A 12,110-nucleotide genomic window follows, 5' to 3' on the forward strand; every position below is an offset into this window, starting at 1 on the left:
CCTTTTTTGAAAACCTATTCATCCTGTAGGAATGATTAGATTTTGCTCAAAATTGGCTTGAAACATTCTTGGGTACAGGGGAATCAATTTTCTTCAAACAAGGGGCAGGTGGGTTGGGGCACAATACAGGAAAAATAGCAAATTCTTTAAAATCCTATACTTTCTCTAGGAATGATTGGATTTTGCCAAAATATGGTCAGAAGCATTGTTGGGGAAAGGAAATCAATTGTGTATAAATGATGGATCCAGGCCACAGGGACAGGGACCAATAGGGGAAATAGAGCAAATTCTTTAAAATCCTAATCCTCCTGTAGGAATGATTCAATTTTGTCCCAATTTGAACAGTTTTGCATAAAAGGTGGGTCTGGGGTGGGAAGGGCAGGGCCCATTATTGGAAACAGGGAAAATTCTTTAAAATCCTGAAGGAATGATTTGGTCTGAAGTATTAATGGTTTTGCTGAACCCCTAAGGACAGGGGTTTGGGGTCTAAGAGAAACTTAGATAGGTTTTTTGTTGTGTGCTTGAATATTGAGAATTCTATTCCTTTAGTTTAAATGAAGCAATTTCAGCCAAGCAAGGCAGATGGGCAATACAGGCCCCATTGGACTCTTATTACACTGTATACAATGCAGCACTATTGAGTGAGACTTTGAGCTAATTACAGACAACAAATCATAATTTGTTGATGTTTCAGTGGGTGAGCTTATTACCTGATACGCAACAAGAATTAAAACTATGAAGTAAAGTTCAGTTGAAAGTGTTTTGAAGATGCTTGCTTATATTTACAGTATTTGTCCTGATTTGTTTTAATCTAATAATGATATTGACAGACATATTTGAAGTATTAAGTGTTTTACATTATGTATTCCAGGAGGTTGGATTATGACTTTCATCCCGACAGACTCTATAAGTTCAATGTTACGGCGACAGATCATGGAGCTCTGCCTAAAAAGGGCTGGGCTAGTGTGGTCATTTATGTCACGAATATCAACGACGAGAAACCTCGGTTTGGAACAGGGTTAGAGGAAATCTATGCCAGCATCAGGGAGGACCTGACGGCTAATAACTATGTGACGATGATCCAGGCTGTTGATCCAGATGGTGACAATGTGGAGTACTTTTTCACAGGTTAGAGAGTTTCATCAAAATAAGTTATAATGTATCACCAGTCTTTGATCTGATGGCCCTTTCTGTCAAGGAATATCAATAAAAATGTCTTGCCACGAAATCCTGGACAGTTTCATAAAACTTTACATCTCCTCTGTTATTTTAAAATGTTAATTTTCATTGCATTTAATTTCATATCCGTTAATTTTCACAGAACGATTGACGAAAGCCCCAAATGGTCCTTTCATAATTGATCCGAAGTCTGGAGTGATTCAGTTGTCCAACTCCATCCCACCAGCCATACCCAAGTATGTGTTAAACATAACTGCATACGATGATGGATCTTGCTGTGAAGGTCACGTAACACAGCGCCAGGATGCAGTTCTTGTTGTAGAGATCAAGGACATCAACAACAATAACCCAGGCTTTCCCTCATGTAACTACCAACCTACAGTGATGGAGAACCAACCGGTGGGGACTAGGGTAGTGCAGGTAAGGACTGGTCCAAAGGGCAGGGGGCAGAGGTTACACAGGTAAGGACTGGTCCTGGGGGCAGGGTGCTGAGATTACACAGGTAAGGACTGGTCCTGGGGGCAGGGTGCTGAGGTTACACAGGTAAGGACTGGTCCTGAGGGCAGGGGGCTGAGATTACACAGGTAAGGACTGGTCCAAAGGGCAGGGGGCTAAGGTTACACAGTTAAGGACTGGTGCAAAGGGCAGGGGGCTAAGGTTACACAGGTAAGGACTGGTCCTAAGGGCAGGGGGCGGAGGTTACACAGGTAAGGACTGGTCTTAAGGGCAGGGGGTGAAGGGTACACAGGTAAGGACTGGTCCAAAGGGCAGGGGGCGGAGGTTACACAGGTAAGGACTGGTCCTGGGGGCAGGGTGCTGAGATTACACAGGTAAGGACTGGTCCTGGGGGCAGGGTGCTGAGGTTACACAGGTAAGGACTGGTCCTGAGGGCAGGGGGCTGAGATTACACAGGTAAGGACTGGTCCAAAGGGCAGGGGGCTAAGGTTACACAGGTAAGGTCTGGTGCTGAGTGCAGGGGGCTAAGGTTACACAGGCAAGGACTGGTCCTGAGGTCAGGGGACTAAGGTTACACAGGTAAGGACTGGTCCTGAAGGCAGGGGGCTGAGGTTACACAGGTAAGGACTGGTCCTGAGGGCAGGGGGCTAAGGTTACACAGGTAAGATTGCTTGTTGAGGGGCAGGAACCAGGATAACTACCAAGCTACAGTGGTTCAGAACCATCTAGGGGGACCAGTATTGTACAGGTAAGGTCTGATTCTGAGGTGTGGGGGGGTCCTGAGGTGTGGGATCATTATACAATGACATGGATCTAGACTGTTCGGGGAAGGGTTGTACAGGTGAGATCTGATCCATAGGAGTGATGATTAGTTCTGTACAAGCTCTGAAAAGGGTCTTTGTGTGATAGTATCAAATAATTGTGTTTGTTGTAAATAAAGAAAATGTTTTAAAAACTTCTTGGAGTATCAGATTGATATTGAAATGTATTCTTTGATGTCCATTCTTAGAATGTTACCAATGTTCAAAATGATGTATCAAATTGTCAACATTGAATATTGAAATGTATTGGTATCTACTTTAGGTGAGAGCTGAAGACAATGATCGTGGACCGAATGGTCAGATCACCTATTCAGTGGTCACTCCAGCTTACCAGACTAAGAACTTCGATGTTGACCCTGACAATGGAACTGTGGTCACCAACATTGTGTTCGACCGGGAATCAGAGCAGGGTTCCCGTGGTTACCCAGTAACCATTAAAGCTGAAGACAAGGGACAGCCGCAGCAGCTCAACAGTCTGTGTACCTTCTGGGTTCATATCGATGACCGCAACGACAATCGGCCCATGTTTGATTCGCTCTCCTACTCCAAACAAATAACACGCACGTTTGAGGTCAATAAGCGTGTAACGGGTGTATTAGCGACAGACCGTGACATGGGACAGAATGCTGAAGTGGTTTACCTCCTGGAGTCCAACCCTGGAAATTACTTTAGAATAGAAGAAGATACGGGCTCAATCTTTTTGGACAAGAGTCTCATTGATGTAAGAAGGAAATTTCTAGTTCTTTTTCAATGAGATTTTTAGACCCTGAGATAAATACTTAATGGTCTGTTCTAGAGGTTTATGATGATTAAGTATTGTAAACACATATTGTGATATAGACTTCTCCGAAAATGAGAGAATGGAAATGACGACATATTGGTGACATTTGAGTGAATGGGGCCTCAGTGGCAGGGATCAAAAGAGAAAATTCTTTTAAAACTTACTACTCCTGTATGAATGATGGGATTTAGCAAAATTTGATCTAAAGCATTCCTGAGGAAAGGGGGATAAATTTTGTATAAATGGTGAGTCTGCCCCCTTGGGTGGGAGAGGTGGGTGGGGCAAATTATTCAAAATCCTACCCTTCCTGTAGGAAAGATTGGATTTTGTCAAAATTTGGTCTGCAACATTGTTGGGAAAATAGGGGAAATCAGTTTTGAATAAACTATGGGTCACCCTTCCTGGGATGGAAGGGATGGGGCCCAATAGGGGAAATAGGGTAAATTCTTTGAAATCCTACTTCTCCTGAAGGAATGATTTGGTCTGAAGTATGAATGATTTGACTGACCCCCTGAATGTTTTGTGTTGTGTGGTTGGATATTTAGAATTCCTTTTCCTCTAATTTTCTCGAAGCAACTTCAGTCAAACAAAGTCAGGTGAGCGATACAGGATCTGTGGGCCTCTTGTTTAAATCTGAAAGCTTTTACTTCTTCTTTCATTCCAAACCTAAGATTCCACTCTCTTGTGCAATGATAAGGTAAATCATTTAGAGTACTTTCATTTTCCTTTTTCACAGATTCCGTACACCAGTAATCAGACTAGTATTATTGTAATGGCGAAGGACAAGGGTAATCCACCTCTCAACTCCACCGTGCGTGTCACCATCAGTCTGGCTGCCTCACAAGGGGAGGTACCTACCTGGGACGAGAGTTACGATGGCATGGTTTATGAGGTTGAGGAGACGGTACCTTCGGGTCACACCATTGGTCGATTTACAGCCAGCTCTAACATATTAGATCCACAATTGCAGGGTGTCAGTTTTGCTCTCATCAAGTCGGATGGTTCCCAGTCGCAGTTTGACGACATGTTCCGGATTTCCACCTCATCCAACTTGGTGAAACTGAAGCTGCGCGGAAATCTGGATTACAATCACAAGAATATGTACACTGTCCGGTTACGTGTCACGGTAAGTTTTAGAATAAAGTGTACATGAAGTTGTCCGGTGACGTGTCATGGTAAGTTTTAGAATGTAGTGTCCATGAAGTTGTCCGGTTTCGTGTCATGGTAAGTTTTAGAATGTAGTGTCCATGAAGTTGTCAGGTTTCATGTCACGGTAAGTTTTAGAATGTAGTGTCCATGAAGTTGTCCGGTTACGTGTCACAGTTAGTTTAAGAATATAGTGTCTATGAAGTTTACCCTTTTCCCGTCTGTGATTTATACATCTCAGTGTAACAGAAATCTGTCTGATACCTGCGTGTAACTGAGGCACTGGAAACTCTTAATCTAACAGCAGGTTGGGTAGGACTTACTGATTAACCTGTCAAATAAAGTGGAACCAGACCTGAACTGGTCTAATCTTTAGGACAAAAACATCTCTTTCTTAGGGTTAAATTTTGACATCTTTTTTAATTGTAGATTAAAACCAAAACAATTATCATTTACTTATCACAGTGAGATAATGCTGTAAATTATTCTACTATCCAGAACAAGGGCCTGAACCCAGCATCTAATGAAATGCGTGTGACGGTGAAAGTAAAAGACATGAACAATCAGCCACCAAGATTTGAGGGACTCGACCCGACTATGAGTAACACCTACCGAGGCAGTGTTCCAGAAAATGAACCTGTTGGTCAGACAGTCATCACTGTCAAAGCTGTTGATGCAGACCACGACCCCCCTAACAACGAGGTGAGCAGATTGCAAAATTTAGAAACATTGGCAAAATAAATAAAATAAATAACATAAACAAAACAAAATAAACAAAAAATTTGTGAGTTAATGGATGTTAAGTGTTTTAATGTTGGAAATCAGTAAAGATTATTTGAATTTATTTTTGAATTTTATTTAGTTAAAATAAAGCACTTACAATAATGCATGTGCTTTGCTATGAAAATGTCTCTGACATTAATGTAAGCAATGTAAGCAGTGTTGGTTATAAAGAAGGTGTACCATCTGATACAGGTCAGATACAGTATAATAGAAGATCGGTATGGCGTCCACCGACTGTTTGACATCAATCCACTGACCGGTCTGATCACCACCAACTTCACATTTGATCGGGAGCTCGACAACCTCTACTACATCGACATCATGGCTGTTGATGGCAAGCCATCAGATGTGCGTGACCATGAACCTCCAAACAGTCCAAACAGTGGTAGGTAGTTTGGCATTGTCTTAGAGCAAAAAGTGGATTTCCATCAACCAGCCATCATCACCTGATTTTACATAGAAAAGTGTTAAGTGGTTCGTAAAGAACTTGTTAGCAGGATGGATGAAGGTTAATTGGATTAACCACGGGTGACGTTACTGGCTTCACCCCTTAAAGCTTGTGGTAGATTTATATATCTCTAAGAATGCTAGCTGACTAAATTGTGGTTGGTCACCCTCTCAGATTGCAGTGTAGCTCTATAGGGAAGTATCAGTGAATTGTATATTAAGTTCTGATTCAGTGCTCTACCATATTAGAACGAGACTATCAGTGTTGTCATTATCTCTTGTCATCTCACTTCTGGTCATAGCTCGTAAAATCAAGGCTGACATGTTTTGAAGGGTCATCAAGGAATAAGATATCAGTTCTGTATAGTTATCAAATTTATAATTATTTAGATGATGTTCAATGTTATGTGTGAACATCCTTTTAACTGTGTTAGAATACCTTTTTATCGCAATTTGAGGGTATTTTGTAATATACAGATTTGTTGATGTTTGATGCCACCCTTTGACTGTAGATAGGTGTCTGTAGATGTCTTTATATATACAGATTTGTTGATGTTTGATGCCACCCTTTGACTGTAGATAGGTGTCTGTAGATGTCTTTATATATACAGATTTGTTGATGTTTGATGCCACCCTGTGACTGTAGATAGGTGTCTGTAGATGTCTTTATATATACATATGTTTGATGCCACCCTTTGACTGTAGATAGGTGTCTGTAGATGTCTTTATATATACAGATGTTTGATGCCACCCTTTGACTGTAGATAGGTGTCTGTAGATGTCTATATATATACAGATATGTTGATGTTTGATGCCACCCTTTGACTGTAGATAGGTGTCTGTAGATGTCTTTATATATACAGATTTGTTGATGTTTGATGCCACCCTGTGACTGTAGATAGGTGTCTGTAGATGTCTTTATATATACAGATGTTTGATGCCACCCTTTGACTGTAGATAGGTGTCTGTAGATGTCTTTATATATACAGATGTTTGATGCCACCCTTTGACTGTAGATAGGTGTCTGTAGATGTCTTTATATATACAGATGTTTGATGCCACCCTTTGACTGTAGATAGGTGTCTGTAGATGTCTTTATATATACAGATGTTTGATGCCACCCTGTGACTGTAGATATGTCTGTAGATGTCTTTATATATACAGATGTTTGATGCCACCCTTTGACTGTAGATAGGTGTCTGTAGATGTCTTTATATATACAGATGTTTGATGCCACCTTGTGACTGTAGATAGGTGTCTGTAGATGTCTTTATATATACAGATGTTTGATGCCACCCTTTGACTGCAGATAGGTGTCTGTAGATGTCTATATATATATAGATTTGTTGATGTTTTATGCCACCCTTTGACTGTAGATAGGTATCTGTGGATGTCTATATATATATAGATATGTTGATGTTTGATGCCACCCTTTGACTGTAGATAGGTGTCTGTAGATGTCTATATATATACAGATATGTTGATGTTTGATGCCACCCTTTGACTGTAGATAGGTGTCTGTAGATGTCTTTATATATACAGATGTTTGATGCCACCCTTTGACTGTAGATAGGTGTCTGTAGATGTCTTTATATATACAGATGTTTGATGCCACCCTTTGACTGTAGATAGGTGTCTGTAGATGTCTTTATATATACAGATGTTTGATGCCACCCTGTGACTGTAGATAGGTGTCTGTAGATGTCTTTATATATACAGATGTTTGATGCCACCCTTTGACTGTAGATAGGTGTCTGTAGATAGGTGTCTAGATGACTTGTTTAGGAATAGGCCAACAACTTGGCATATACAAATTTTACCTCTGGTTTTCTCTTATGTTTTCACAGCAACAGCCCAGGTGCTGGTTGTAATTGGTGACAAGAATGACAACACGCCACGGTTCCAGGAGACTCTGTATGAGAAAGAAGTCCAGGAACAGCCACCAGACAGCAGTAAAGCTATCATTCGAGTACTGGCAGAAGACCTGGATAGTTGTGAGTACTTGGTTTCTATTCCTTGGTTTACCTCATGCTGTGGGTCTGCGTTCACTGTCATTGTTCATTGCAGTGAGTATTATTATGATATTAGATGTTTGTTTCATAAGATTGCTGCCATGATGAGCAGGTTTACTTACTTTAGTGGTTTGTGTTGATCAGCTGATGTCCTGACGTACACCATCACCAGCGGTAACGTGGGGAATGTGTTTGGAATCAAACAAAAGACTGGAGAAATCTACGTAGCTCGAGACCTAGATTACGAAACTCCACCAAAGGTACACTAGTATTACATTGTGGAATATTTCAAAACAAAGTTGAAAGTTTAATGCTTTTGTTAAGAAAATGACATTGAATGTTTTTTATTGGAAATTTGATGTCTTGTGATAGTTAAGACAAATTGAAACTGTCTATAGATTTTGTTTCAATATAGGGAAAGTTTTATAAGAGATTAGAGTGAAGATAATTAATTTGTTTGTGGATTAAAGGATCTCTTTCAATCCTTTCTGAATTTTTTTCTGCTAGGTCTACAACTTGACCATAACGGCCAATGATGGTTACCATACCAACACGACACGGGTCAAACTGACAGTGCTGGATATCAATGATAACCAGCCTGAGTTCACTCAAGCTGAGTACATCATTCAGGACGTGGTGGAGGAGATTGATCCTCCAGCTGGACAACAGAAATTCCTTGTACAGGTCAGTTAAACATTTGTAGTAAACATATCTAACCTAAACTGTGTAAAGAGAGCAGTATGATCGTATCTTCTGTGTGTAACGAGAAAGAGGGCTTTAATAGCATTACAATGGGATTAAATATGATGTTTTAAACAGTAATAGCATTACACTGGGATTAAATATGATGTTTTAAACAGTAATAGCATTACACTGGGATTAAATATGATGTTTTAAACAGTAATAGCATTACACTGGGATTAAATATGATGTTTTAAACAGTAATAGCATTACACTGGGATTAAATATGATGTTTTAAACAGTAATAGCATTACACTGGGATTAAATATGATGTTTTAAACAGTAATAGCATTACACTGGGATTAAATATGATGTTTTAAACAGTAATAGCATTACACTGGGATTAAATATGATGTTTTAAACAGTAATAGCATTACACTGGGATTAAATATGATGTTTTAAACAGTAATAGCATTACACTGGGATTAAATATGATGTTTTAAACAGTAATAGCATTACACTGGGATTAAATATGGTGTTTTAAACAGTAATAGCATTACACTGGGATTAAATATGGTGTTTTAAACAGTAATAGCATTACACTGGGATTAAATATGGTGTTTTAAACAGTAATAGCATTACACTGGGATTAAATATGGTGTTTTAAACAGTAATAGCATTACACTGGGACTAAATATGGTGTTTTAAACAGTAATAGCATTACACTGGGATTAAATGTGGTGTTTTAAACAGTAATAGCATTACACTGGGATTAAATGTGGTGTTTTAAACAGAGTTGGAGATGTTTTAGTCATGTATGTCATATGTTTTGGTATTTTTAGCCCACCCTGATGATGGTGGGCTATTCAAATCACTCTGCATCCATGGTCCGTCCGTCCATAAACAATTCTTGTTACCACTATTTCTGGAAAAGTACTGGATGGATCTTTCTCAAATTTCATATGCAGGTTCCCCTTGGTCCCTAGTTGTGCATTGTACCTTTTTTGAACTGATTCGCATTCAAGATGGCCGACAGGTGGCCATCTTGGATTTTGGAAGTAAAAGTTTGTTACCGCTATTTCTGGAAAAGTACTGGATGGATATTTCTTAAATTTCATATGCAGGTTCCCCTTGGTCCCTAGTTGTGCATTGTACCTTTTTTGGACTGATTCGAATTCAAGATGGCCGACAGGTGGCCATCTTGGATTTTGGAAGTAAAAGTTTGTTACCGCTATTTCTGAGAAAGTACTAAATGGATCTTCCTCAAATTTCATATGCAGTTTCCCCTTGGTCCCTAATTGTGCATTGTACCTTTTTTGGACTGATTCGAATTCAAGATGGCCGACAGGCAATCATCTTGGATTTTGGAAGTAAAAGTTTGTTACTGCTATTTCTTGGAAAGTACTGGATGGATCTTTCTCAAATTTCATATGCAGGTTCCCTTTGGTTCCAAGTTGTGCATTATACCTTTTTGGACTGCGAAATCAAGATGGCTGACAGGCAGCCATCTTGGATTTTGAGAGTAAAATCTTGTTACTGCTATATCTGAGGAAGTCCAGGATGGATCCTTCTGATATTTCATAGATATTGGTTTCCCTTGGTCCCTAGTTGTGCATTGTACCTTTTTTGGACTGATTTGAAATCAAGGTGGCCCACAGGCAGCCATCTTGGATGTCGACAGTAATACAGCACAAGCATATTGTCCATTATCCACCTGTAACTGACTGCTATCTAATAATACTTTGGGATCTTTTTCAAATGATATTTGCTAATAGGTGCTTAATAAAAATATCTTGTGCCATCATTGAGTACATTCAATGAAGACCAGTTCATGAACATTTACAACACCTGTAACAAACAAAAAAAAATCTTCAAGAACTGAAAACAGATCCTCAAATGGTGGGCGCCAAGATCCCTCTGGGATCTCTTGTTTCGATTGAGTTTGTTACTGCCATTTCTTGAGAAGTAGGTAATGGATCTTTCTTAAATTTCATATGTAGGTTGTCCTTAGTTGTGCCCATTGGATTTTGGGACTGATCAGAAAAAACAAAATGACTGACAGATGGACATCTTAGATTTTGACTCAGAAACTTTGTCATCGCTATATGATGAGAATTACATACAGCTTATCGCTGCCGCCATTTGTCCGTCTGTCAGCTTGCCCTCCTGCTCTTTCACGTCCGGAGCATAACTTTGCCCACAGTTTGCCCACAGTTAAGCAAGGATCGTGAAACTGTTTATACATTGGTCATACTAAGGGAACGTGCTGTGGACTAAATTCAGGATCCTCGACCCCTCAGTTACAGTTATTACCCTTTGTTGAAATTTCATGTCAAGAGCATTACCTTGCTTTGTTTAAATTAGGATAATGTATACATTGATCCTGTTTAGATGTTATGCAGTGTTCCAATAATAGGGCCCACAACCCCTTAATTACAGAGTTATTGCCCTTTGTTTAAAAATTCTCATCTAGAGCAAAGAACATGAGACTTATGAAACATATTAAAAGAATTTGCAGTAAACCAAATTCTGGGCCTGCAACATCTTAATTAGAGTTATGGCCCTTTGTTAATTTATCGGCATTCATCAGCTTCACTGAAATTCTTGTATTTTGCAGGTCAGTGCTACAGACAAAGACATTGACCGTCCACACAACTTTCGGTACAGTCTAAACATTGATGACCAAGATCCTTCTAACCCAATGTTCACCATCGGTCCAGAGGATGGCAGGATTTTCTTGAAACGTAGTCTTGACCGTGATCTCCCGAATGGTCGAGCTGAGTACCAGTTTAACATTATTGTTGAAGATGAACCTGGAAATCCACAGTCACTGATTGGCTACGCTTACGTGAAAGTTCAACCGAAGGATATCAATGACAATGCTCCATTGTTTGTTGGAAATCTAACAGGATATGTTCCAGAAAATTCGGCTAAAAGTAAGATTTGTTTGAAATGGAGATACAAGAAAATGATAAGGTTGACATAATATTTCTTCTTGTCTGAGTGGCATTATTATGTTTGTAGTTTGTAATTTCGTGCTCTTTTCAGTCTTTTCAGTTGTGTTTTTATCAGAAAGCATGGGAAACAGGTAACATGCTTTTCCACATTTTATAACTGCGAGTAAAATTGAAAACTTTTTGTCATTACATCAGACATAAGAAAAAAAGCAATTTAAAGTTATTTCCATTTGAATGATGAAAGACATAAGACATAAAGAGATGAGCGTTTTAATAAGATTTTTTTTTTATGTTGTAGGGAAGAATATTATGACGGTGCGAGCCAAGGATTATGATTTAGGAATGAATGGAACCGTTTACTATCAGATAGATGGAAGAGGTAACACACCATCCAATCCCAATAATGGGGACTACCTGTTTAAGATCCAGGAGTCGTCTGGTCTGGTGTACTCCAACACAGACATCCTGAACCGTGAGGTGTTGGACCGATACTACCTACAGGTGATAGCCTTTGACCGTGGCGTCCCACAGAGAAGTAGCACGGCCACAGTGACTATTAAAGTCTCTGACGAAAACGATGAGGCTCCAGTATTTCTGCAGAAGATCTACCGTGTCACACTCTCAGAGAGTCAGAAAAGTGGTCCAGTCATTACGGTGTCCGCCACAGATGATGATATTGGGGAGAATGCCAAGCTAACATACACCCTACAAAGTGATCTGAGTTTCTTTTCCATCACTACGTTACCATCCAACGCTGGTGTCATCAATGTGTTCAATGTGAGTCTGTACAAGGCTTTTCTTTAATAATCCTCGTCATAAATTCATTATTCTGATGGTAGAATTTTTA

The 12,110-nt window shown here is 39.6% G+C and overlaps 1 protein-coding gene across 1 annotated transcript in view; it reads left to right on the forward strand.

Moving 5' to 3' along the window:
• LOC132563108 (neural-cadherin-like) overlaps positions 1-12,110 on the forward strand; it is a 61,256-nt gene that overhangs the window by 24,178 nt on the left and 24,968 nt on the right. The window contains exons 7-17 of the mRNA XM_060227868.1: positions 872-1,128; positions 1,322-1,599; positions 2,719-3,177; positions 3,974-4,363; positions 4,882-5,085; positions 5,359-5,551; positions 7,461-7,607; positions 7,770-7,885; positions 8,133-8,309; positions 10,924-11,242; positions 11,562-12,040. Of these exons, the coding sequence (XP_060083851.1) occupies positions 872-1,128; positions 1,322-1,599; positions 2,719-3,177; positions 3,974-4,363; positions 4,882-5,085; positions 5,359-5,551; positions 7,461-7,607; positions 7,770-7,885; positions 8,133-8,309; positions 10,924-11,242; positions 11,562-12,040 (3,019 nt within the window). The remainder of the gene's footprint in view (positions 1-871; positions 1,129-1,321; positions 1,600-2,718; positions 3,178-3,973; positions 4,364-4,881; positions 5,086-5,358; positions 5,552-7,460; positions 7,608-7,769; positions 7,886-8,132; positions 8,310-10,923; positions 11,243-11,561; positions 12,041-12,110) is intronic.

Source organism: Ylistrum balloti, unplaced genomic scaffold (genome assembly GCF_031769215.1).
Source record: "Ylistrum balloti isolate Yb309-2 unplaced genomic scaffold, AGI_CSIRO_Ybal_v1 Utg371588, whole genome shotgun sequence".
NCBI classification, from domain to species: domain Eukaryota; kingdom Metazoa; phylum Mollusca; class Bivalvia; order Pectinida; family Pectinidae; genus Ylistrum; species Ylistrum balloti.